Source organism: Podospora anserina, chromosome 2, assembly GCF_000226545.1.
Source record: "Podospora anserina S mat+ genomic DNA chromosome 2, supercontig 2".
In the NCBI taxonomy this organism is placed as follows: Eukaryota; Fungi; Ascomycota; class Sordariomycetes; order Sordariales; family Podosporaceae; genus Podospora; species Podospora anserina.
The window spans coordinates 394,039-420,870 of NW_001914858.1; the positions used below are offsets into that span (position 1 = coordinate 394,039).

The 26,832-nt window shown below is 52.2% G+C and overlaps 6 protein-coding genes across 6 annotated transcripts; 4 read left to right on the forward strand and 2 right to left on the reverse strand.

Moving 5' to 3' along the window:
• Nucleotides 1–1,254: 1,254 nt before the first annotated feature.
• On the forward strand, nucleotides 1,255–3,748 carry PODANS_2_950 (uncharacterized protein; the record flags this gene model as incomplete). The annotated part of the gene is made up of 4 exons (XM_001910804.1): nucleotides 1,255–2,536; nucleotides 2,597–2,739; nucleotides 2,800–3,532; nucleotides 3,597–3,748. Coding segments are annotated over 4 exons (2,310 nt in total), but the record flags the coding sequence as incomplete, so codon positions are not given.
• A 997-nt stretch (nucleotides 3,749–4,745) lies between these two features.
• On the forward strand, nucleotides 4,746–5,723 carry PODANS_2_960 (uncharacterized protein; the record flags this gene model as incomplete). Its single annotated transcript, XM_001910805.1, has 1 exon — nucleotides 4,746–5,723. One exon carries the CDS (start codon nucleotides 4,746–4,748, stop codon nucleotides 5,721–5,723), a length of 978 nt encoding a protein of 325 aa, XP_001910840.1.
• A 663-nt stretch (nucleotides 5,724–6,386) lies between these two features.
• On the forward strand, nucleotides 6,387–7,240 carry PODANS_2_970 (uncharacterized protein; the record flags this gene model as incomplete). The annotated part of the gene is made up of 2 exons (XM_001910806.1): nucleotides 6,387–6,416; nucleotides 6,479–7,240. 2 exons carry the CDS (start codon nucleotides 6,387–6,389, stop codon nucleotides 7,238–7,240), a joined length of 792 nt encoding a protein of 263 aa, XP_001910841.1.
• Nucleotides 7,241–7,927: 687 nt separating this feature from the next.
• Nucleotides 7,928–8,152, reverse strand: PODANS_2_980 (uncharacterized protein; the record flags this gene model as incomplete). The annotated part of the gene is made up of 1 exon (XM_001910807.1): nucleotides 7,928–8,152. One exon carries the CDS (start codon nucleotides 8,150–8,152, stop codon nucleotides 7,928–7,930), a length of 225 nt encoding a protein of 74 aa, XP_001910842.1.
• Nucleotides 8,153–11,110: 2,958 nt separating this feature from the next.
• On the forward strand, nucleotides 11,111–12,266 carry PODANS_2_990 (uncharacterized protein; the record flags this gene model as incomplete). The annotated part of the gene is made up of 2 exons (XM_001910808.1): nucleotides 11,111–11,494; nucleotides 11,565–12,266. The coding sequence occupies 2 exons, from the start codon at nucleotides 11,111–11,113 to the stop codon at nucleotides 12,264–12,266; spliced, it is 1,086 nt and encodes a 361-aa protein (XP_001910843.1).
• An 813-nt stretch (nucleotides 12,267–13,079) lies between these two features.
• PODANS_2_1000 (uncharacterized protein) lies at nucleotides 13,080–17,228 on the reverse strand (the record flags this gene model as incomplete). The annotated part of the gene is made up of 1 exon (XM_001910809.1): nucleotides 13,080–17,228. The coding sequence occupies one exon, from the start codon at nucleotides 17,226–17,228 to the stop codon at nucleotides 13,080–13,082; it is 4,149 nt and encodes a 1,382-aa protein (XP_001910844.1).
• Between the last annotated feature and the right edge of the window lie 9,604 nt (nucleotides 17,229–26,832).

Here is a 26,832-nt window from a genome sequence, read left to right on the forward strand (position 1 = left end):
ATTTCACAACACCTTGGCTCTGCTCTCAGGCCCAGGGGATAATTCATCCGGTATGACTCGGGAAAGGCCGTCCACATAAAATTCAAAATAAAAACCGCAGAGAAAAATAAAAAAACCTGTGGGGTTTTGTTCGACCATGACCAGGCGGTTACGTACGAATGAAGGATGGTGATGTTGGTCAAGCAGAGACAGTAGTGAGAGAAAATCCCCCGATCTGATTTAGAGTGATCAATTTTGGGGAGTTGAGTGGTTGCAGGTTTGAGAAAATGAGCAGTCAGCTTGTGCCTCTTCCTGTGTGCTTCCTCTTCTGTGTCTTGTCCGGTTTTGGTTTTAATTCTTGGTTCACCACATCGCCATTGCATGGCAGGATTACGTCGAGGGAGAGAGAGAGAGAGAGGTACGGAGGTACCTCGCTATATTCCGTGCCAGTGGCATCAAGTAAAGATGCCTCAGGTTGCTGTCGGTGAGGCTTTCACTTGATTGGTTGGCGAGGTTGGGGAATTCCAGTTCAGCAAACTTGTCACGATTATCTGTGAGAATAGCAGGAGAACACATATCTGTAGACAGCTTGAATGAAATGTTCGACTCCTCCCCTGATGAATCCGAACATCGGAACAAGTTGTCCCCCCAAAAGATGACGACGATAAGGCAAGTGTGTCGTGAGAGAGAGAACGCTTTGGCCACTCACCCACTGTGGAACTTGTGGGTCTCCATAGAGACAAGCGTTGGGGGAGACCCCATGATCCTGCCAGTGCCCACTGCCCGCCCAGAATCTCCACTGACACGCCAGATAGGGACCCGCACTTGCTGCCAGAAGCGACGTCCCGGGCACCTCACAGGCAATGATTGACCCGACTTGATTAGAAAGACACTCAGAACAGAACCGAGAAGCAGCAACCTCGATTGATTGATCCTCACCACGGCTTTCCCCAAACATATTCCCCTCCCTCCAGTAACTACCAACCTAGCCAACGCAGCCATCAAAGCCACCTCTGCTAAAGACGCCGGGTCCTAGAATCTATGACATAGCGTCCCAGCGACAAGAAAACCGAGGGCACCTAGTACCGCTTGAACTGTCGACACACACACACCTCACCAGCTACGCACAACGCCCCAATTACCGTAAAGCTATAAGCCCCCTTCAACCACCGTATAACACGTTTGTCACTTTACGAGGTACGGGGCTCGGGTGGCCGTCTTGCGGTCTGGAGATCCTGCCGTCGTCGTTGTCGCCGCCCAAGAGCTCGGTAGTGACCAGCTCCACCCCTCCCTGTTCTTTCTCCCCCTCAGCTGCTCCAGCTGTTGCCACCCCTCACCATGACGAACCCATACCAACAGTCACAGCAGTCACAGCACGGCGCAGCCGCCAGCAACTTCCCCAGGAGTACCTCATACGCCTCCATCGTCTCTGGATCTCAACAGCAGCAGCAGCAATCCGCTACCCGATCATCGGCCTTGGGGTTCTCACATATCCTTGACCCGAACCCTGACGCCGAACTCGATACACACAATCCCTACTACCCCGAGCTCGATAGACTTTTCTCGCGACCCAATATCCCAACATTTGGCGGTGCCGGCATGGATATGGACACAGGATATACATCACGAAACCAAAACGAAAACGGACACAACAATAATAATACCAATAGCGGGCCGTGGCCACCACCCGCAAGACTAGGTTCCAACTTTTCAATGTCCAGGGCGTTCGACATGTTTTTAAACAAGGAACCTTTAAGCTTCGCCGATGCTGCAGATGTGGACAGCGCCGCGCATAAGGGAACCGGCGCGGGCGCCAACCCCTTCTTGTCCGGCGGGACAGCGCCAAACTTTCTTGCCCCCTCTTACCTCCGAGGTACCACCTACCTCACCAAGCTGGAAGAGCAGCACCGAGCGAGAATTTTGGCCGAGAGAGAAAGAGAGGCTAGCGTACCAGGTGCGAAAACGCAGACGAGAGCAGGAGTACTAGCCACCAACGGAAACAGTCATCACACTCTATCGCCCATGTCTGGAAAGGTGCACACAGGCGGGGGATCACACCGGGGGGTGGCCTTTGATGTGGTGGAAAAGTCGGCGTTGAGCCAGGGTTTGGTCGAGGAGGAAGTCAATCCGTTGCCGTCGAGGTGGAACATGGACGACAGGGAACCCTCCCTAGAGCTCTCGGGCGATGGCTATGAAGTTACCTTCACCGGGCGGATGAGCAATGAACACGAGGCCTCGGCAGTGAGGGCTGATCACCCCATGAATCCGGCCTGTGGCATATACTACTTTGAGATCACGGTCCTGAACAAGAAGAAGTCATCGACCGACGACATGCCACCCATTGCGATTGGCTTCTCTAGCCAGATGGCCGCGCTGAACCGGGCGCCGGGATGGGAACCGGAGAGCTGGGGGTACCATGGGGACGACGGAAACTGCTTCGCCGCGCAAAACGTAGGGAAGGCGTACGGCCCCAAGTTTGGTCCGAAGGATACGGTCGGGTGTTGTATCAATTTCCGGCTGGGGCAGGCGTTTTTTACAAAGAACGGCAAGGAGCTGAGTAGGTTTTGATATCTGTGGGAAATCAAAAGAAGGCGGTTGCTAACATGTGGAACTGCAGAGGTGGCGTTTCGGGACATCAACTTTAAGGATGTGAAGGCGGGCAAGTTGTTTCCCATGGTCGGGCTCAAGAAGACGGGGGATCACATCTGGGCCAACTTTGGGCAGCAGCCGTTTATGTTTGATATTGATAACTACATGCTGGTCAGTTTGTTCAACACTCGGAACAGGGCGAGTGGTAGCTAACGTTCGTGGCATAAACAGGAGCAGCAACAGATTATCGAAGACGAGATAAACCGTGTCGATACACGCATCCTAGCACCAGGACTGTCAGAAACGGAGCTTATTCAGCAATTGGTTTTGCAATTCCTGCAACATGACGGCTACGTTGAGACAGCTCGTGCTTTTGCGGAGGAGATCCATTCCGAGAAGTCGGCTCTTCGGCTTAGTGCCAAGGAACAGGTCAAGGGCATCAACATCAAAGACGACGAGGACGCCAACAACCGCCAGAGGATCCGTCGAGCGATACTCGAAGGCGATATCGACCGCGCCATGCGTTACACGGAGCAATACTACCCCAACGTCCTCAAAGAAAACGAGCAGGTTTATTTCCGTCTCAAATGCAGGAAGTTCATCGAGATGATTCGCAAGGAGGCCGAGATGAACCTAAAGTTGGAGGATCGAAACCGGCGACTCGAAGAGCAGCGCAGCAGACAAGGCCTGGGGGATAATGACGAGGAGATGCAAGATGAGTGGGATGACGAGAGGGAGTTCTACATTGATCAACTCGGGAAGCTCTCGATGGAGGCACTGGAGTACGGACAGGAGCTGAGGGCCGAGTTCACCAACAATCCGAGCAGAGAGATGACGAAACACCTGGATGAGATTTCCAGTCTGATTGCCTATCCGCATCCGCTGCAGGTGCCAGAGGTGTCTCATTTGATGGATGCGAAGGGGAGAGTGGCCGTGGCGGAGGAGTTGAACTCTGCTATACTGAGTAGGTTTCTTCCTTGTTTCTGCCCATGTGTGATGGGAGGCGTTGCTAACTAATATGACCAAAGCATCACTCGGCAAATCATCCCGCGCAGCACTCGAAAACGTTTACGCCCAGACCTCGGTGCTTCTGGAGGACCTGGCGAAGGACGGGGGACCGGGTGCTTTTGTGACGTTGGAGGCGCTCTTCAGGCAGTTTCCACCCAGCAAATTGCTTTAGGGGGCAAAATCAAAAGGCAAGGAAGGCGCATCAATGGTGGAAGAGATGGAAACAGGGGCGTTGAAATGTTGTTTGGACATGAGTATACAGCCCGGGACGCGAGAGGGATGCCTGATCATCAGCAGACATGTTAAGCGCAACATCACTAAACAATCAAGAGAATGGCGCATGGCGTTACTGGAAAGGGGTGGTTTTTCTTTGGACCAAACATACAACAGCAGAGCAGCGGATGGAGGAGCGGAATGGAGAGAAACAAGGCAGCATTACCTGGCGGTTCTCGATATAAAACCAACTTTTTCTCTCCTCTTGTTTCGGGAGTTGGTGAGGGTGTGGTGTTTATGGTGCTATTCACAACCAGGTTGTCTGTTCAGTGGGGTTGTTTTTTTTTTGCGGTGGTCCTTTCTCTCTCTCTCTATCTATTGGGCATTTTGGTCTGCTGGCTTTTATTGTGTAGCTCATCTCCATCCTCAGTTTCTCACCTTGTAGTCGGCTCTCCATCTGGCCTCTCGTGAGTGGTTTGGTGGTGAGGGGAATCATCTCAGCTTGGATTTTGGGCCTGGTTTTTGGCTTATAAGTATGCATGAATAAACATATCAAATTGAATATAAGTTACTGTGTCGATATGGGAGGTGAGAAATGTGAGGGTGGGTTTTGTATGGTCTTACGGAGTACTGCCTGTTCTCTCTCCTGTCCCTATGCCCCTTTTCGAAACCCTAACCCTCCACTGAATGGTCGGTGCCTGCCGAGTGGCTTTTGAGAACTTGCATGCCCCGCCGTTGCGACTTGCCCCACCATGAGTTTCGCCGTTTGAGCTCCAGGACAGTTTTGTCTTTTTGCTTTTGCGCAACCGACAGCCGCGATTTTGACACACTCTCTTCCCAATCGATCGTATTATTTCTACAATTAGACTCACAGGGAACGAGCGCCCATCGGACTCTCGCAGCGAAATTCTCACTCCCATACCACACATCACCCAGAAGAAAGTAAAAGAGACATCATGGGCGACGCTGAACAACTTCCCCCGGTGGCCGACCAGCCAACAGATGCAACAACTACAGAAAGTACACAAGAGCAGAAACCCGACGACCTCGAAGCCATCCTGGCGCGCCACCGCAAGGAACTCCGCGACTTGCAGTCGAGGGTGACGCAAAAGAAGAAGAATGCGACCAAGAAGACGAGGAAAAAGGTTAATGAGGAGTGTGCTGAGCTGGAGAGGGGGTTGAAGGAGAGGCACGAGGCGGAACTGGCGCAGGTTACGGGTGGCGGCGGTGATGCTGAGCCTGAGCCCGTATCAGAACCTGAGGAGGAGGGGGGAAAGGATGAGGTTGAGACTGTTACGGAAAGGGTTGAGGAAATGAGGGTTACACCACCACCATCACCACCACCACCACCACAACAACAACAACAACAACAACCAGGGAAGAAACGAAACCGGCAGAAGGAAAGATTGGCGAGACGGCAGGCTGAGGTTGAGGCTGCTAGTGCCAGGGCGCAGGAGGAGGCGTCGCGGATGACGGATCATGGGGCTGTGGAGAAGCTTCATGTTGATGGGGTTTTGAAGAGGGAGGGGTTGGAGGAGGTGGAGGTTAGGGCTGATGGGCATTGTTTGTTTGCTGCTGTTGGCGACCAACTTTTTCGGAGGGGGGTGACGGAGGAGTTGTTGGATTATAGGGAGGTGAGGAGACGGGCGGCGGAGTATATGGACAGGAACAGGGATGATTTTGAGCCGTTTGTGGATTTGGAGAGTCAGAGTTGGAAGGAGTATTTGAGGAAGATAAGGGATACTTCTGCTTGGGGGGGGCAGCCGGAGCTGCTGGCTCTGGCGAGGGTGTTTGGGGTGGGCATTACGGTTGTGCAGGTGCCGAGGAATGAGGTTATCAATAGGGAGGGGGGGGGGAAGATGCTGTGGGTGGTTTATTATTGGAAGGGGAGTAATTCGGGGAGGCATTATAACTCTTTGAAGTCTGTCTCTTAGGGGAAGGAGGGAGGAATGGACTGGATGCAGTCATAGAGAAAAACAAGGACTTGGAGGTTGCTAGAAACCCTTGTTGACATGAAATAAAAATATAACACCTTCGACGAGTCCTCCCGACTACCTTGTCTTCAAAGACCATCAACACATAAGGCTGATCAACTACTTGGAAGACCTCTCAGTTATCTTTGAACGGCTGTTGATTACGTTGAAACCCCTCATTTCCAGCAGGAGTCTCCTTTTGTTATATATTCCACGACGTCAATGTTTAAAAATAAAACCATCTCAACAGCATCACCAATATCAGAAATGCTGATAGCCTTTCCCCAGCTTCCAAGAATGTGGGGGAGCAAGGAAAGCAAGTCTTGGCCTTTTGGAGAAATCGCGGGGAATTTTTGTCGGTTTGGTACCCAATCAGGTTAATGATGCTGCCCGTTGGGGAATAGACCCTTTGTTTGTGACGACGAACCTCGGCTTCCGGCTGGCGGCTGTCTCCTCCTCAACGGTTTAGATATCGATTGTCCATCTCTAGGATTTGTGTCTAGATTTGTCGGAAAAGGACGTCCTTGGGGATATATACATCTACCCAGTTCATCTCATCAGCTTGATATTCTTGCTTCAACCAACATACACCCCAACAAGCTGTCAGTCACACCACAGTACAAAATGGACGTCAACAACCTCTTCTCCATCAAGGTACACCCCCCCCTCACTCCCCCTACCCTATCTCCCCCCCCCCTTCCTGCTAACTTCCCCAGGGCAAAGTAGCCCTCATAACCGGCGGCGCCAAAGGCGTCGGCCTCATGATCTCCACCGCCTTTGTGTCCGCCGGCGCAAAAGTGTACATCTCGTCCCGCGACGCCACCGCCTGCGCCTCCGCCTGTGCAACCCTCAACACCATCACCCCCAACTCGGCCTTCTCCCTCCCCGCCGACCTCCAGTCCGAAAAAGAAGTCCACCGCCTAGCCGCCGAGCTCACCAAGCTCGAGCCGGGGGGGCTGCACATACTGATCAACAACTCGGGCGCCACCTGGGGCGAGCCCTACGAAAAGTACCCCGACGCCGCCTGGACCAAGCTCCTCACCCTCAACCTCACCCGCGTCTTCACCCTCACCCAGGCGCTCACACCCCTGCTCATCAAGGGGAGCAAACAAGACGATCCGGCGAGGGTGGTGAATATCGGCTCCATCGATGGGTTGCGCGTTCCTCTCCTTCCAACGTTTGCGTACAGTGCCTCCAAGGCGGGCCTGCACCATCTGAGTAGACATCTTGCTGTTGAGCTGGGACCAAAGGGGATAACGGTGAACAACCTCGCGTGTGGGCCTTTTCCGAGCAAGATGATGAAGCATACTTTGGACACGATGGGGGAGGTGATCAAGGAGGCGAATCCGTTGGGCCGAGTAGGACAGCCCGAGGATGTGGGCGGGGCGTGTTTGTTTTTGTGCAGCAGGGCGGGGGGTTATGTCAACGGGGCTACTTTGGCGTTGGATGGGGGGGTTCATTTGATGGCCAAGATTTAGGGGCAGAGAGAAATCAGGAATGGGAGAAGGTTAATGGGGTTATATACCAAAGAGCGAAAGATATTCCCTCTGTTTAGAAGTGGTTGCGTTATGCGAGCAAGAAGCGTTGAACAATCGACCGGCATGTGAATATTTATCATATATTTACATAATCATGTCAAGACTGGACATCTTCAACATGGGGAGATGGCCTTGTGAAAATGACTTCAAGTTCCGGCTCCCATGAACGTTACACATCATATGATTATCCTCATTTGACAAGTATCAAAAGTTGTACAATTACTATTCGTGGTTGTATGTAAAAGACCCAAAACCCAGATGCACCTTGACGGTAGAAACAAGATATGTAGTGAAAAACCCAAAACCCGAATGCTCATCCCATAACCTGTACACCCAAATCCTAATACGCCATAATTCCTATCCCACTCCCTATACCCGACCATGTGTGTTGTTGTTGTGCCCCGTGATGATCCGATCCGGTGATCCGATAATGATAAGCGACAAAGTGATGAGCGATGATGTTGACGAAAAAAACAAGAAAACGAGGCGGGGGGCCTTGACGTTTCTCTGGAGAAATGCCCCACCGGTTCAACTTTTTGTCCCACCTCTCCTTCTCCAATTCTTCCTTCTCCAACCCTAAGAAGCTGATGACGCCAGCCCAGCGACCATCTTATCAAAAGGAGGAATTTATGAAAGGCCCACGCTCTCAAAATCCCTCATCAGCACCGCCATTTGCGCCCGTTTCGCCGCCTCGGCGACGAGTGTGAAGTCCTTGAGAAAGGGGTCTGTCGATGATGTCTTGGGCGTCTGTCTTGGGGGCGGGACAATCTTGGAGGACGAAGAGGAGGCCGAGGAGGAGGTGAAGGGAGACTGTTGGGTGGAAGACCCAGTAGAGGTGAAGCGGGAGTCCATCTTGTGTAGCAGTGGTGTTTGTATCGTGGTAGTGACTGACGATGTTTTGGTTTGGTGGGTTGTATGTGTGCTTGTGTGTGTCCTTTCTAAAAAAAGAGAGAAAAAGAGACAGGAGCAGGCCGAGCGAAGAAACCAGTTTTATGTACCCGTCCGAAAGGTCGGTGAGAGAAAGCCCGAGAGTATGACGCTGGCGCAGGAAAAAAAGAATCCCCTTGCAATAATGGTAGTTGGGGCTGCGGTGGGAGGAGATTAGAGACAAGCTGGGTCCTTGCCTGTGGGTGGTGTAGTGTATGTGGATTCCTTCGAGAGGCACCACAGAGAAAGAAAAAAAAAAAGACGCTCGCTCGTTCGATAAGGGGAACGTGGGCAATGCGTCCGCGGGAGATGTTGTATCACCACCACCTTTTTGTCTTCTTTTCCCACACGAAGAGGAGCAAAGGGGGGCTTCCGATCGATCAGGCGCAGCCGGTGAGATGGGTAGTATCTCGTAGCGAACAAAGCCTGTGAAAGAGAGAGGTCCTCGGCTGAATACAACCTAGACTGAGGGGAGGAGGTAAGGTAATTTGGCTGGAGTTGTGTCGTAAGAGGGACGGGATGAGGAGGCTGCAAGCTGCAAGGCAAAAAGCAAGATATGCAGGTAGATGCTGCCGGAGGGAGCGCTCTCAAACGATGACTCGTGCGTGATGCGCACTGCAAAAGGCCCAAAGGAGTTTTGATAAGATAAGGCCTTGATCAGGTCAGGCCAGCGAGAGGAGGGGATACAGAAAAGAGTGGGTGCGGGCAATATTGCGATATTGGGTGTTTATAACTGTCGGTAGACGACTTGGTTGCGTGCTTCTTGCTGCTGGTGGGGGAATATCGATATGGTGGGGGACCGAGGGGTGGCCGAGGGGGGAAACAATGAGGTCAGGACAGAACTTTACGTATACGACAACACCTCGACGGGAGAGACACGGCAGGGCAAGCGAGGGGGAGAGGGCACAGGGGAGAGGGAACACAGAGCGATGGTGTTGATCTAGTTATAGACAACAATGAATCAATCGCCCGTCTTTTATTTTTCTTTATCTCGACATCGTCCCCACGACTGGAAACGGCGTCATCGGTTTCCACTCCTGCCCAGGCTGCTGCCCCTCTTTAGATGGCGTCGAGGTTAAAAAAGAGACATCGAGATACCTCCGCGAAAGAGCCGGCACCAGGACCGAACACCCGTTTTGCCCGTGTCTTTGCCTGAAGACGCACCGAACGGTCTCGCCCCGCAAGTACCTCGGGGTCACTCGCAAAAGTAGCGTCGGCGCATGTGTCCGGGATGCCTGCTACATACCGTCAAAAACCCCCACACTCTGCGACGACAACAACTCGCAATATCAGGCCAGTGTTTGCTGTTGTTGTGACATTGTGACAGCCAGACAGTCACAGGCTCGCGCCTTCGGCCTCAGCTAAAACACTCGCCCCAATCTCCAAATCCCCATGGGGGTCGTAAAAATCCGGGGGACTGATGGCTGGGGCCGAGCTTGGGTCGTCTGGCGTCGAGCTTGAAATGTTTCGACATGCCGAGGGGAATCTCTCTCTTCCAAGCTGCTAGCTCGGGTTCACGTGGAAACGCAAGGACGCATGGGAATTGCTGTCGGATAGGTGATCGAGTGGGAGAGTAGGATCCAGGGAACAACGAGGATTCTTCGGAGCTTTAGCTTCCACAGGCTGCAGCCCAGTTGCCCAAAAGGATTCCACCGTATCTCCGATGATGCCTCTTGGTGGTAGGAAAGCAGGGGTCGCCTGGCGGAGCCTCAATCGCCTCGGCAGGGCTGCTGCATGGATGAGGACGGGGGAGAGGAACGGCGACAGGCATTGTCGGCCCTTCGCCCGGCTTTGACACTTTTCTTGTTAAGTTGGCCGGCGAGACTCCGGGTTTTTTTTTTCTCGCTTTTCTTTCGTCTAGGCAAGACTAGCGTACAATTGCCAACGAAGAGGGAGCTTCCTGACCGGTCAGGTCGTCCCGAGTGGCTTTCCGTCCAGGGCCGCAGCGGATAAGATGGTGGCAGTCCAGGCCGGCGATAGATTAAACTCAGTACGACGCCATACCCAGGATTTTCCTCGGCCGGCGCTGCAACACAAGCGACATGGCCCTGCGTCGAGAAGTCTTGACCGAGACATCCTTCAGTCCGCTCTTCCTGACCTTCCTATTTCAAAACGTAAAAAAGACTCGTCCTATGGCCAGGGAACGGCGTCTATGGGCGGCCATCGCGGCAAGTAACGACCTCGTCAAGAAGTATTTAGCCGCCTCCAGGTCCCGAAGTTCCGCCAGATGAATTTTCACGGTGGCAAACTTTTGAGATACTCGGTCTAATCACGTCAATCTTGTTTCTTCTTTTTTTTTGGGTTTTGCTGTTCGGCAGGTACGGGTATTGTCGATTCTGCATCCGAGGAATCTGATGATGGTGGACCAAGAAGGTAAGCAATCGATATTAACCACCAGGATGTGTCGATCGTCAAAGTGTCACTAGGACCCCTTCTCCCACATGAATTCCGCAACGTTGCTCTTCCTTCCCCCCCTCCTAAAAAATTGCGGCATTCTATGACATCTCGCGGCATCGAAGAATGGCACAAGACAGTCAGCTGATTCATCTGTCTTGGGCAGCTGCCACCACACCAACAGCCCTACTATTTGCTAGACACAAATGAAAATAGACTCTATAATGCCACGGGAACCCCTCGAAGTTGTATTGGGCGCAGGAATCTCGAACCGTTTTTCCAATATGACCGGTTCGTTTATTCTAGAAAAAAAGTCGTGGGGGTTGTGTGCGCGGGTTGTGGTATCAATCACGGCCTTGCATTCTGTAAATTGGGGGGTTTGAGAGAGATAAGCCTGGACCGTTGTTAGGGTCTAATCGATAAGCGCACCTCACCCCGCCAGGGGCAGGCATCTTCCGACACGGATACGGGATAGCCCCCCGGCATTTCATGCAGCTTCCCGCAGCGTTTTGGACCCACCCGCCCGAACTTCTGCACTTTGATCGGTGGGGCCGCCGATGTCAGCACCGAACATTCAGAATTCCATACACCAGCAGCACAGCAACAGTGACGATGGCCTCAGCTACAGCAACCCCACCAAAACCCTCCGCGAGGCCAAACCAGCCGGCGCCTTCGCTGTGGTCTATCCCAGCCCCTCTCCAAAAGCTCTTCAACCAGTTCCCCCTCGTAACCCTCGACCCGAACCCCCTCCCAGCGCGGTCTCAAACCCTTACCTCGGCGTCCGACACCCTCCCAACACTTTATATCTTCTCCTCCGACGAGGATGCGCTGGAGGGGAAACCATCAATAAACCCAACATGTCTTAAATGGCAGGTCAGTGGCCCTGTCCCCTTGCTCCCGTTCCTGTCCATACCCCAGCTAACCCCCCTCCCCCAACCATCAGACCCTCCTCCGCCTCTCCCACGTCCCCTTTCTAACCTCCCCCTCCTCAAACCACGCCTCTCCCACCGGCTCCCTCCCCTTCCTCCTCCCGCCCCGAACTGTCTCTCCCAACCCGATCCCCTCAACCTCCATCCCCCTTTACATCTCCCGCCACACCAACTCCCCAAAGGAAAAAAAAACCTCCCCGCGTTCGGAAGCCTACCTCTCCCTCCTAACCCCCCTCCGCCTAGCCTTCCTCCAAACTCTCTACCTCACCCCTGCCTTCACCCCCCTCCTCAAAAAATTCTACATCGACCCATCAACCCGCTCCTCAGTCCTAGGAACAATCCTCCAAACCCAACTATCAGCCGCAGCCTCCTCCGCAGTGTTGCAAGGTCTGGGTTTGCACAGCCAGACAGGAACAGGCGGCATCGACTCTGAGAACCTCTACGCCGACGCAGCCGAGGCTTTGGACTCGCTCGCGATCCTCCTGCAGGAATCCCAAACGGGCTGGTTTTTTGGGGAGGAGAAACCGGGCGAGTTCGACGCTGGGTTGTATGGTTATGTGGGGGTTATAATGGCGCACATGGACACGCCAGAGGGCAGGTTGGGAGGGCTGGTGAGGAGAGCTGGGGGTGGTGGAGGAGAGTTGGTTGGCTGGTGGGAAAGGATTAGACGCGAGGCATGGGGGGGTGATGGTTTATCAGAGGGGGGGGAGAAATAAATGTGTGGTTGGGAGGCGGTTGGTTGCATGATAGAGAGACGGGGAAAATGCATATATGAAAACAAAGGATGGAGAGATACCCAGGCATAAATCAGCATTCCAAAATTAAATTATTTGTCTCTTTCTTGTGTCATCATCATCATCATCCTGTGAAAGACAGTGTCTGCCTATCATCTATATACACTTCGTCAGCACTCCAATCTTGAAAATCAATACGCACGACATTAAAGGGGTAACAAACACACAAAACACAAACAACCACACCCAAGATAAACAAAACCGGTGCTTTTTAAAATAACGCTGCCTGCTGCTATGCTGCGCTCGCTAATGCAAATAACTTTCCCAAAAAGCTCTGCGACATTGACCACCGCATGACTCTGCAATCATCACCGTACCCCTCTCCACATTTTCCACACCCTCAGTCAACAGTGCCCAGCCTCGCGGCCTGCCTGTATAAACACAATACCAGCCCATCCGTCCACCTGCAGATCTTCTAGATAGGTACACGTCCAAAATAAAACTAAAAACAAATACATCGAATGGTAAGAGAGAAAGGAAAATAGAGCCACATATCAATGATGGCTTCAGCTGTGTTGCGTGCGTGCGTGCGGTAAATGGTATCACTCTTCCCCACCTCCCTGATAATGATACCCTCCCCCCCCCCCCCAAATTAACGTTGTAGCTTTCCCATCTTTTGAAACTCCCAAGAGAAACTCATGTCTTTTGGATAGAGATGTCGCCCAACGCTTGTATAGAAATGACAATAAAAAAAATCGACGTCAGTCATGACTGCAATAGTGATTAAGAAAAAGATCAAAAGCCCTTGAAAGGATCGTCCCTCGTATACCATTCATCCACTTCATTCTCAGTGGTTGCTCTGGTACCTCGGCTGTGGTAGCTGTCCCGTTGTCGGCTCCGGCTGGCTTGACGCCTCGACTCCTTGCTCCTCCTACGAGCAGCATGTCGACAGTCGTCGTCCCGCTCATGGGCATCCTCATACGGGGTATCGCTGAATCGACTGAACGCTAGAGGGCTGATAAAGGCCTCCATGCGCACAGTGCCAATGGCGTCAAAGAAATTGGGACCGTTTGGCCGGTTCGAAGCTTCAGAGGTCCGCACCGACCCTGTTCCCCAGGTAATGGCGCTGGATGCCCCTGTGATGGCGCTCGCCGCTGCATTGCTATAAACATCCGATGATCCCGCAATGCTGTTTCCTGCCGTACTATTCGATGAGGCATGGTGGCCTCCACCTCCTAGCGGTGTCGAGAAGCCTCCCGAGAAGCCTCGGAAGGAGAGCGGTGGTGGCACGTGGCCGCCAGTGTTGCTACGCTTGCGGCCGTGTACTCCACGCTCGCCATACCGTGTAATGGGAGGTGGTGCAGCCGTGTCTGTGGATTCCTCGCGCGTGTGGGATGGAATGGAATAGAGATCAGGCATCGGTGGCCGGTAGCCCCCGATGGCGGGGGGTGCGCTGTCCACCTCCAATGATGGGGGCTCGATGGGATCAGACTTGATCACCGGCGCTCCGGTCTTGGCCTTGGTAAGGCGAATCGAGTCTCTAATCGGTCGCCGTACTTTGGGCTTGGGCAACTCATACTGCTCCGGCGATGGCTTCGCTTGTGGCACGGGCAAACTCTCCGGGATGGCCTGGTTGGAGTGGGCAAGGAATGAAAGCGAGTTCAACCAGATGTAATGACGCTCGGCGCTGGAAGCCGTAAACTTAAGGGCGCGTTGCGGCGTCAGGATCAAGATAGACCTGTTGAATAGCGGACCAGCTCCCCTAGGAGGCGGATTGTCGTCCTTGACATCAATGACGGACTGAATCGTGACTGAAGAGGGGTTAGTATCGGTCCGGAACATTGTGTTGATTCGTGAAAACGTACGCTTGCGGCCAGATTTGCCCAGAAGAGCACCTCCCGTGGTCGGTTGCTTGCTGCTCCAGAGGATACAACGATCATATGGCTGAAGCCAAACCCATCTCTTGTGACGATCATTGCTGGTGTCATCGCCACCCTTGACATCTGCCATCCCAAACGATTTGCGTCTCCGCACATACTTGTACATCCACTCACCCACCATCGTCTGAGCAATCGCTTCCACAACCGTAAATGCCTTCTCCTTCGGTTCTGCCTGCGAAGCGGCGGCCGTCTCCCCAGTGGTTGCCGTGTTGGACGAGGGCTGGGACCTGTGGGACCTATACTTGGCGTACGTATTGGACTCCTTGTGCCGCGGCGTAGTAATGTCATTTGATGGCAATGGGGGAAGATCCGGGCTCTCGGGGATATCGACCGACTCGTTGAAACGAGACGGTGAGCGAGATGGCCGACGCCTCTGCCCACGCGGAAGACCTGTGGCTGAGCGCACCTTGCGAATGCTACCAGCGCGATAATGACTCCGGCTCGAGCCTCGTCTGTGCCAAGTATCCGACCCTCTACTCGGGCTTCGTCCTTCACTTGGAGCGCTACCGCTCAATGGCGGTTTCCTCGAGCTGGCGCGTGTGGGGATCGGGAATGGTGGCTCCTTGGTATCTGTCAGACTTGGGCTTCTAGCCCTCGAGTGCGAGTTGATGCCGCTCTGGATCAAGGCAGCTCTGCGCATAACACTGGCCTTGGTTCCAAACGCTGGGCGGGGTCCGCCACGGCGAGAGCCCGAGCTATTGATCCCGGAATCCCGGGTCTCGCGAGTCTGAGAGATGATGTTGGTCGAGCCGTAGCCACCATAGCCATCAGGCTCATCAGTCAGACGCGGCGAGTATCCGCTGCTCGCCTTGGGTGAGAAAGCAGACTCGGAGGTCTCAGAGCCTCGCTTGCCCATCCTGCTCGAGCTGTCTATGGTCCTAGGAGCCGAAGGCGCAGATAATGCTGTCCTGTACTCCGAGTCACTGACGTCGAGATCCATAAACTCGTCACCCTCATCCGTGCTGTTGCCATCAAAGCCGGCAAACAGGCTGCTGATTCTATGCGGCCTCCTGATTGCGGCAGATCGGCTTGATACTGGTCCATTGTCATTGTTGCCAGGATAAACATCTCTAGCTTCTTCTGACACAGGGGAAGAAACAACAGGCGGCGACGATGGAATATCAACGATGCTTCGCTTGCTGGTCAACCGGCGGGGGTTGCGAGGTGGTGGCACATCTCCAGGAACTGGAGTGAATTTCCGGAAGTCATCGGTGGGTAAATCTGGGGTGGGTAAAGCTGGCGAGACTGGCCTTGACGTGATCGCTGAAGGGTGCAGGTGTGGAGGCAACTTGGCCAAACGCTTGTCCACACGGATTTCCTCTGTCTGCATAGAAGATGATGCTGTAGGTGGGCTAGAGATCAAGGACACTTGGCAGCCAAAGTCTTTGGTCAACTGCGGCAAGAGAGGCTGTCTAGGTGTGCTGGGACGGCTTGAAGGAGGAATGATGCTAATGCTGGGAATCGACAGAACTGGAAGCTGGAGCGGTGGGGCAATGTCCTCTGTCTGGGTAGATGAAGAGACCATGGCAGGGATTTGAGGCTTTGGCGTTGGGGCCAAATCTTGGAAAGGCGTCCTGGGCGTCTTTGGTGGACTCAGGGGCTGTTCCAGTGTTTGAGAGGATCCATTGACCATCAAATTGCTGGTCGATGTCTTGATGGCAAGTGGCTGGCCAATTTGCACCCGCTTCTTCCTCTGGTTTGCTTCAATTTCGAGATCAGCACGGGGCGGACTGTTCATGTTGTACAATCTTTCATATCTCTGCATGAAGGGTGAGGGCTCGGGTGTTGTTGGTTTCACTGCAGTGATTGTTGGTGACGGCGGAGGCGATGGCTGAACACCAGTGTCGACGTACACAGCCTTTGGGGCTACTGACTCAGTCTCGTCATCCTCTTGAATGGTGCCGCCCTCCAGCCTCTCTAGAGCCGTAGCGCTAAAAGCAAGCCTTGATCGATGCACGCTTCCGGATCTCATCAAGCTATCATTGCTCTGTCCTCTCCTGTGCGTCTTGGACATGATGCTGTCCCGGCTCATGTTGCGTAAATGTGTGCGATGATGCCCATTAGACAGCACACTCTCCCGACCACCATAATCGCTCTCCTCGTCAAATCCGTCCAGCTCGTCGGCCAGAGAGTTCATCCCGTTCGTCTTGGGGGAAGCTAAGAGCGAAAACCTGGTGTTGCTGGTCAAACTCATGGTTCGGACACTGGCGGCATCATTCTCCCTGCCGCTCTCCTCGCCTTCGCTCTCGTGATGATTGAGTATCCCATTCTCTCCAGCGACTTGGACGGCTTGGAATGCTGTGACTTCATCAATCACCGCCTTCAGTCGACTTTCCGCAACGTGAATCTTCCGCTCCAGCTTTCTTTTCTCCTCTTCCCATTCGTCCTTTTCCTTTTCCCATTGTCGATGTACCCGTTCCGAATCCTCCTCCTGGTTCCTCAGCTTCTTCTGGGTAATGTCGAGTCGTTTTTTGGTCTCGGCAGCTGAGTCGACAGCCTCGTCACGTTCTCGAGCCAACTCACCAAGTGCCGAGGACGTTCCACCTTCCAGCAAGGCTAACTGACGTTTTAATGACCGGCTCTCCTTGTCTGTAGATACCACCCTGGCCTGAAGAGACTCGGATTCCCCTCGAACAGCATCCAATGAAGATTCCAGGCTTTCAATGAGCTTCAACTTGTCCTCCTGATCTCTTCTTAGGGACAGAATCTCCGATACCAGATTGGCATGCAACGTTGGCGTAAAACGTTTGCTGTCAATGCTGACCGGCTCATCAGAGCAAAACTCTCTCATAGACATCATCGACGCCCTATCCATCCTCTCACCATTGAGCGGTGCTGGTGATCGACTCTTTCCATTCTTCCCGGGGGGGGTCGCCGAGCGTTTTGACTTGCGTGAGCCTCGTGATACGTTTCGCGAAGGGACTCGGTAAGGTGTGTCTGCAGGTGTCGGCAAGGACGCAACCGGTACGGTCGACTCATCTTCGGTTTCCCATGCGCCAACCATCTTTGCGGCCTCTTGATATCTCGGTTCTGCAGAAAGATGCCGCCTCGTACTCGATACAGGCGAAGAAGTCTAGCACATTTCCACCAACCGATCAGTTGTCGGGTATTAGAACGGACCTCGGAAGAGGATGCAACGGTGATCACTAATGCCTTCGGACTGAGTGGCCATGTCCGCGCAGTTAGTAGTGTTCCCCAAGGTCAGTGTGTTTGAAACAGCGATCCTGCAAGATGTTGCATAAGGCACGGGGTTACCCCCACTTCCCAAACGTCAAAGCTGATGCTGTGGAATATGCGTAGGGCTTTCGTGCGCCCAGAGTTGAATTTATAGCATGATATATTATGAGATGCCGTTCTTGGGACAGGTCCGGCATTGTGAGACTTGCGTTCATGAAGGGGCGGGGCATGAAGGGTGAAACCATGTTCAACAGAAACAACTTACCAGACACTCAAGACCCAAAGGTCTTGCACTAGAGTGAGGGTTCGCAGTCGGTATTTCCAACCGGCATCCCCTCAAGGCAGTGTGGGCTTGTGAGGGGGTGGAGCTCTGGACACCTGATGGGTTTGGCTGAAGTGAGGAGGCGGGGCGAATGCGTCAAGTGTTCAACCTCAATGACGGAAGAGAAGCTACCACAAGGCATGTGTGATCAGTACATCCCATCCCGATGCTCGACCTAATGTAGGCTACCAAAGATTGCCCCTCAGGCCTGTGACCCAAGAGATCGTCGTTCGCACTTACCGAGCACCACTTGTAGCTTGACGCAGGTGATGTGTCAAGCAAAGTCTAATAGAGTTTGGAACTGGTCGGAGGAAGCCGCAAGATGCACGAACGAACCAAGGGGTATCGGGTATCAGAAAGTCAGAAACAAAAAAAACCGGAGAAGGAAGCGAAGGATCTCGTGAGCGTGAGCGTGAGTGTTGTAGGTGCGAGAGAGGGCGTATTAGCGAGTGTGAGAAAGGTATAAGTGAGGTTGAGAATGGAAAGGTAAGGCGTCGCCGGTCAGCGTCGAGATGCGATGCTCGTGAGACACGACAGACAGACAACCTCCGAACCCGAAGGGAGGAAGAAGAGAGAGACGTCGTCGACAGCTACGAGACGACGAGCATCGTGGTTTGACAAAAGTCAAGAGGCCTGGTCGAGTTATGTACGAGCTCTCCACTTTTCGTCCACTCGTTCCATCAGCAAATGGGCTGGTGGGGCCTGCCGAATGACAGCCCTGGAGCAGTTCCCACCCAGCAGACCAGGGGCTACTCGGGAAGCCACCAGGGGGCCCCCTTCCAGGCCTTTTTGGCCTGTTCCTTTTGTGACGTTCGAGTTCAAGTTTCCCGCCTGTCCCACGGCTGGCTGCAGACGGGCGACGAACACAGTCTGTGCTGCGGCAGACGGGATGAAGCGTCTGAAAGAGTATCCTCACAAGATAATCATTTCCGCCTCACCCGCCAGAAAACACGCAGCAAGAGTCTGGTCTGCTTTTGTCTGCAATGTCCGACCGAGCGTCTTGAGTGCCATCACGGACCCTGCCCAAAGCCATGTGTCGCGAATCTGAACAGCCCAGTTCGATAATTACACTACGACGCTGGCCACACGCCCGAACACCTGGGTCTGGAAAGGGGCCAGCCTTACTTAGCAATTCCTGGAGTTGATCCTCCATCATCATTGGAAAGGATGGGATACAGTTGAAACGGCCAGCAATGTGCCTGCTGCAATGAAATCACATTTTCCTGAGTTGAGCCGTTGGTTCTTCAACACTTTTTTGCATCGAGGTGGAAGGATGTCCCCTGTTTGCGCATATTCAAGTGGCCCAAGCTCTCTCAAGCTTCGAGAAAATGTCCCGAGCTTGGATCCTGGCCATCTGCAGTAGCTCGTTCATGTTCATGCAGCATCAACTGACACTTGTTGACAGGCAATGACAGCAGCCTTCTTTCTCTTCCTCGTTGTTCTGCTCCTTCAAGTCATCAGCATTCATTCATCCCATCTCTGAGGCAAACAAAGCATTGCCATGCAGTGTCGAATTAAACACGCTCTCAACCGGGGTCAACCTCGAAAAAGGGGAATGGGCTAAGCCTCTTTGGCGACAAGGCCTTCTGTGACGGGCGGCTGGCAGCGAATGGGAAGCCAGTCCAGAGCGAGACAAATTTCCAGATGTGATGGCCTGCTGCCGATCTCACGAAACCCTGGCCCGAACTTGCTCCCGAATCCGCGCACCGTGAACTTTAACTGATCCTTAAGACAGACCTGTGCGGGATCGACCGAGACCCACATCCACCCCGAAATAAGCCTCCAGATGGAGTCTTGACACAGCAACGGAGTAACATCTGGCAGTCTCATCATCAACTCGCAACAAAGACTTGAAAATTCTATGGTGGTTTCCAAGTTGGTGATGTGGTGGTGTAGGCAGTGTACATACATGTGCGAGCGTGGCGTGGCACATGTCTCAAACTTCGGGCCCAGTCGAAGGTGACCCAAAGGGGAATTGTGGAGGTCCTTAATTGCACGCAACTCCCCCCCTCCCCCACTGCGGGAGCATGCCCGCTCGCCGTACCTTATCACCGGAACGCCAGGGAACGCCAGGCCTTGGTCAACCAGCTACCTAACCGAATGAGACGGTTGTTCCTCTTTCTTGCGCGCAGGCAAGCTGAGAAGTGAGGCGAGCCGCTTGGCTTGGCCGTCATCTCGACTGGATGATATCAAAAGTTGCCTGCCATCCTTCAACAAGAGGACTCCGGAGGTTCAACGCCTGTGCCGCTGTCTGACGGGAAGCGGCATCGAAAACTGTGGATAGATATCACAGCGGGGAAGCAACGGCTTCCTCGCGGAATTCGGACTGCTGCTGCTGTGCGACAGTCAACCAAACAGGCCCATCCCCATTTAAAAGGTCCCGGCCCCGGTCCCCATCCCGATGCTACACACGTGCAAAAAGGACCCCGTTTTCCAAGATTCACCGGAGATCGGATACGGCCTCTTGCCTTGACTGTGAATGTCAGTCAGCATGATGATGAACAACAGCGCTTTCCCGGAAAATCAGATAACAGAACACATTTCTGTCTCATGGCCAATCATTTCCACAGACAGCTTTGACTGGTGAAACGGTCGTCACGCAAAAAGAAACTGGACGAAGAAGAAAACCCTTGCCCAATCCACCCACGCCAACAGCCAAGCTGCGGCGCCCGTCACGGGAGTTTGAAGATTGATTGGAAGCTCAGTACCGGGAAGGCAAGCCAGCGGCGTTGGAGGAGGGCAGCATTCACCCTCCAACAGGTTCAGCAAGTTCGAGGCCGCGTCTGCGCGACCCCGCGCCCTTTTTATTTTCAACGCGTTATTCGTCGAGCCATTGGCCAATCAGTGTTTGGGGTTTGACTGCAACAAAGTAGGAACTTTGAACTTGGTAGCGGGGTGAGTGGTGAGTGGTGAGTGGTGAGTGGTGAAGAGTTTATTACTCGAAGTTGAGGGCCAACGCGGGGACCTCGTTCAGCTCAATGGGTTTGGTCGAGGAAGACGAAGGCCAGTGTTGGGACCAGCAGGATCAGGATTTCGCAATCGAGATTTGGGAAAGTTCCCTCCCCTCATCAGTGCCCTGCCACCGAGGTTTCTTGGAGTCAAAGAGCCGAGAGGGAGGGTTTACCTGCCTCTCATCTCAACGCTCAAATGCTACGCCTCTGTTGATTACCCGGACTGACTACCCAGGCACTTGCGGTCAATGAACCCAACCGAGCCGAAAGGCTCTCTCATCCAGTGAGACCGGTGCCGAAGTGGTATTAGCAAGACGACGGTGGGGATTTGGTTGTGTCTGATGAAGTTCGGTTCATCACCTCGCCTGCCTCGCATGCGGTTGAAGTTTTTTGCTCTCCACTAGCGAGGCTGCATAGGTTATTGCAACCACGGAACGGGTTGTGGTCAAAGTCAAAACGCAGAGGGTATATTGCTCGCTACGCTGGGTTGGACGGTCCGGTTTTTGTTTGGTTTTGTTTTGTTTTCTTCAACTGTTGTTGAGTTGTTTCTTTTCCATTGTTGCTGGGTTTCACTTTCTCCAGAAACAAAAGCTTTCTCGAGTTCGCTCGCTTATAATATGTGCTTCTGTTCTGCATCACTAGCATGCTTTTTGCTGCATGAATGGGCCTTGTGCTGCAGGATTTTCCAGTGCGGTTCTGTTGTTTCTCCCTTGTCCCTGCAGCGGCAGTGCAGTGTAGGTTTGCATAGAAGGTACATACGCGCCGCTCCGCCGTAAGCTGTCACTTACATGCATACATGCAGTTGATGATGACTGCATGTTGTTTATGAGGGTCTGAAACGGAAAATGCGTTTTTATATATTGGATGGATGGATGGATGGATGGGTACGGGAGGGGTACTATGGGAAAGGGAAAGGGATGGTCGATTACTTGCAGCCGGTCCAGGTTTGTTTGTGATGCCGGTCCAGGTTTGTTTGTGATGCCGGTAGTTTGGGGGGTTGGTGCTTGGCCGATGGAATCGTCTTCGAATGACTTTGAACGATGATGTCAGGAGAATATCATGTCATGTCTCAGGATTTAATAGCCATGAGGGTTGGGAAGTAGAGACGAGTGTTTTCTGTGAGACCATGAGACTACTTCCATGAGACCGGAGGTTTTACACCTCAGCTTACAAGGGTGATAAGTATCACCGGTCTCTCGGCCCGTGATGGCAACATATCGGAGTGAAGCGACAGTCGCTTGATCTCGTGATCTATCTACCTGCTACAAGCGCACACCACCGGACAAGTGCCTGGGATGGTAGGTAGAGTTGAAACGAGACAGCCGAGACATAACTCCAGGTACCCGTGGAAAGCAAGAAATGTTCTCCTTCTGCGCCACAAGGTTGGTTTGTGGGCCGAGACATGACGGACAGAGAAATGCTTCGTCCGGCTCTGTCCGGTGGGGGCATGATTTTGGTGTCTTTTGCGTCAACACTGGACATATGGCGTGGTGAACCTAGCTCAGGAGACCAGAAGCGATACCTGCTGTTTAATGATTAGAAAACAAACAGTCTGTCTCTGTGGCTGTCGTGTATCGGGATCAATCTCGCTTGCGTCGCTTGAGAAGGTTGAGATCAACTTTGCCGTCACCTGGTAAGGGGGAAATAGGGAGGGATGTTGTGGTGGATTACGAGAAAAGGAAGGATGGAGGCTATGGTTGAGTCGAGATGGGTTCTGGCATCTGGGTCCCGCGATGCTGTTAAAATCTTATGAATGATAGGGAGGGGTTATAGTTTTGAGACTGAGAGCGGTTGGAAGACTGAAGGAATTCCAGGGAGTGTGTAGTAGGTGAGAGTGGTGAAAGCATAACCCAGGAAGTTGAAGAGGAAGGGATGGGACTCTGGGGGAGAAGAAATAAAAGCAGCAAGGCAAAGTTACCTTGGAATACATACCTGAAGGTCGTGCTGGCACATCCTCCTGAACCTAATAACCACTAATGTGAGCAACCAGTATGAGATTTCCTCTGATGATGAACCGAGATAGGTATAAACTTGAAGTCGAGTACAAGCTATTGACTCATACAAAAGATACACATGGAAACTCTCATTGTTAGTCCTCCACACACCAGGTACCTAGATAACTCAGGTAGGTAAGTAAGGTACCTTGAGCTGTACCAATAGGAACAGCAGGACTTGCTCAATATTCTCCATCAACAAGTCTCGTAATGACCTTCTTGCTTACTATATTGGTTGATGTTCCTTCCAAACTCTACAGCTCCCTGGCGTGTTTCTGTTTTGCATCACCGTAGGCCCTGAACCATCCTAACGTACCTCCTATGAACATGTGTTCCAAGTGAACTGAAAGGCCAAGATGACCTTTGCCTGCTGAAGCGGCAAGCTACGTGGCTTGTTTACTTTTTATTGTGATGAAATAATAGTGAACATAAGGTAATCTTTGACCTCAACACATTCAATCTCGTCAGCGAGAAGCCTTACAATAAACGACATTTCTGTGTCTTTTTCCACAATCACATCCTCATACCTTTCTACAAATGCTTCTAGAAACACAATGGCTACATGCCGTATTCGACACTCTATGTCTTCTGCACAGTCATCTTATGCTTTGAGTAGATCCACATGTGGTTTCCCCCACTGCATATAAGACGACATCATTAGTCACTACGGGTGCTTCTTATATGTTCTTATGTGTACCGGCTGACTGGTTCTCGACCTAATTCAGAGAACAGAGTTCACTGCCATATCAAACCTCGCACACCTTTGGCAAAAGCTTTACTCTGACAATGAAGCTGGTCTCGGAAAGCTAGCTTTCTGCTCAGTTTACATCATCATTATGGGAATTAGGGCCCCGAAAAAGATTCAATAGGCTTTCAAAGATAGTTGAGGTAGTTGATAGGCCCATCAAAATTCGGCCCTAGCTAGCATGCCTCCAGGGATAGCCAACAGGCTTTCAGAGGAGCTGAGAGGAATGACCGTCATCCTCTGCAGTCTTTTCCCATCGTAGTTGTCCATCATTACACCCATAATGTGGTCACGTCGATAGAGTATCCATTCAACAACTGGTGTCATATATCCGGATCACTATTGAGCTTGAATGGGGGAACAAGTACATAGCCTTCCTCATGGTCAGCGAAGAACTGGATAAGATAAATGTTTCGGTCTCTAATATTATCTCCAATTTTAGTAATCTAACTGTAAAGCCTTTATCAGGCGCCAGAAGACAAGGGAATGTACGCTCAGAGTTCCAGACAGATACCTTATATTGCATATAATAACAGTTATTGGAACAGACCGTCTTCCGAGTTTTTTTGCAGCACAAATCAGTAACCGCAGACGGTGGGTGTTGGAGGCATGGAGAGAAGCAGATCTCTTACATCATACTTTTACCCAGTTTGATAGCTTTGTTATCCTTGATAATATGGCTTTGATTCAGGCAGAGTTAAACCTCGATCTTACGGTGTCTCTGTTGTGCTAGTTCTTAGTTGTTCCAAATCTTGGGCGTGTTGAGAGGCTTCAGAAGTCTTTGAACTCTTCTGTTATGTACCTACTACCTATACTTACCAACTGACTTATAACCTTGTCTCGCCTCTAGTACCTACCGCATGAAGCCGGTGAGCAATGAGAAGCCCATCCCATTTTCCGGATTAGTCTGCCCAACTCAGCCATGCACATTAAAGTGTCCTGGCAACATGATAACTCCAAAGACTACCAGGCCCCGACTTCGGACCAGACTGGTTAAGATGCCATCAGCCCGAGAGATGGATTTACCATCGGTGAAATTCTCTAAATTACCTTATATATGCCGGTCGATCTCAGACCCAATGCCCGGCACCCTCCCATCATGCGAACATAGAGTCGGTATCCCAACAATTACATGGTCGATGTCCTAGTATAGACATGAAGACGGAGTGTACTGACACCCGCGATGGACTTTTCCTATCTCGTTTATCACACTGCTCCTGCCACTGTCTCAACCCAGCTCATCAGTCCTCCTACCTTCGTGAAGCGCCCAGCTGGGCCAGTCCAACTTAGGTCGCAAGACGGGAGCTAAAAACGGCGGCTTATCCATCTCGATATCAAGATCGTCCTCGAAAGGATCGCGGTCCGCTGTGCCTTTCCCTAGACTTCCCGTCTGTCCGCCTCATCTACTTGTAAGCAAGACATCCCCGGTCCAACTGCATTGCTCTTTATCTCTCTGCTTGGTCCTCAAGAGTCAAAGCGTGCATACTTTCATCATGTCCTTGCCCTGAAAGTTGTTAGATATCACCAATCCTCCCGTCTTGGCCATGCCACCCCCATCTGTCCGGAAGGAACTGCTGTTGTAACTGACCGGTAAGGTGAGCTGGAGGACCCTGAAGGATAAGGGAAGCGAGGATAAGGGTTGGTATACGGGCCTACCTTAGTTAACTAGGACTCTTTAACCAAGTCAGGAAAGGTAATGGTATCAATGGGATATCTATAGCCCGGTATGCGTTGATAAGGACCTAGCAAGGTGAGGCGTTCACGTTCGCTTAACCTTACCAAGATCGCAACTCCTCCCCCATCTTTCCCACTTGCGATGAAACGAAACATCTGCGCCATCACACCGGTCGAGATATTGAGGGAAAATAATCAAATGTTGATAATGAAAAACTAATGGCGCAAGAAACGTGAAAAAAGAGCACACAATTCAGCTTGACAAAACCTTGGGTAGCCTTCCACCACCCGCGAACGTGGGGGCTTGTCGAGGAAGCACCTTCTCAAAATCATCACGAAACTTCCGTGCCTTCCTACACCATCCAGCCAAACCCGCACGTGGACGATAAGATTCTTCACTTTTGGTGTGTATCGTGCCCTGCCCTGATGATTGTGACGAAATTGTTCCTGTTCCTGCCCAACGCTTTCAAACATCCCACATGAGAGAGTCAACACCCTCGGTGACCGCGTCAGGCAGGTCACCTTGGGTAGTCCCTTGGGTAAATCACATCCCAATCTTTTTTACCTGTCAGGTACCGAAATGATGCCATCCCAAATGTTCCCTCTCTCTCTCTCTCTCTCTCCCCCCCCAAAAAAATATGATCTTGCATCGATCCCTCATTCCCCAAAAAGCCTTGCTGGCGGCGCATCACGCTTGTCCGTCCCAGCACCAACCTCCCGGAATTTCCCAAGTTCCCAAATATCCCCCCCCAAAAAGTGGACACCCGGCACTTGCCCACAACCAACCGGACACTCCCCCGGAATCCCTCCTCGACGTTGAAAGTGGATTTTCTTTCTGGCTACCAAAAAAATCTAAAAGTAAGCACCCTGATGGCCTGGCCTGCCTTCTTTCTCTTTTCTGACACAACCCATGTGGAAACACAAGAGGTTGGCGGGGGGAGCGGGCTCCATAGCACGGTACTGTATTGAACTTTTGTGTAGCGCTATGGGGAATCTTTGACATAGATATTCCAGCGGTGAGGCACCGGTCTCCAGAGACAGGACGAATTAAAAATCTTTACGGAGTAATGAACGGAGCACCCCAGCACGGAGCGAATCCCGGTGGTTCGGGATTTTTCTCTTCAAGCCCGAGGATTTTCATTAACGGGGGGCCATGGAAAAGGGGAAGATCAGATAATTAGGTTGGGACCTTCCGGATGTGTTCAAGGGGCCGGGAGGCCGGTGGTCCCGCCCCCCCGGGGACCGGAGAGGGATACCCGGAGTGGATGTTTGGGAGTTTGCTGGGTCAGTGGAGTTTTTTAGTTGTTGAAAAAGTTCGGAGGTGTCGGTATCGACTGATGATAATACCTGTTGAATGATTTGAAGGAATAAGATCCATGGTCGAAGAAAAAGGGGATATGGAGACAGGAAAAGAGAGAGGGTAACATTCAATCTTGGCTCTTTTGCGTGCATCTCGGCCCAGAGAGAAAAGAGGTGATCAGCAACTTTTTTGGCACTGACATTTACAAGGGTCTCTCCGTCCTTCAACGGTCTTGATGCCGTTGCCGACCCTCCACTTTGATATGCCAACAGCTGTCTTACTTTCTCACCCAACCCTTCTTGTGAAGGTATACCGATTTAGCCGGGCTGGCTGGTGCTGCAGTTCGTTGACCGGTCAATGCAAGCCCATCTTTGCCGCTCATTGGTAAAAGAGGAAAAAAATAAAATAAAAGGTTAGTTTTCGATAGTCCATCGCCAATTTTTTT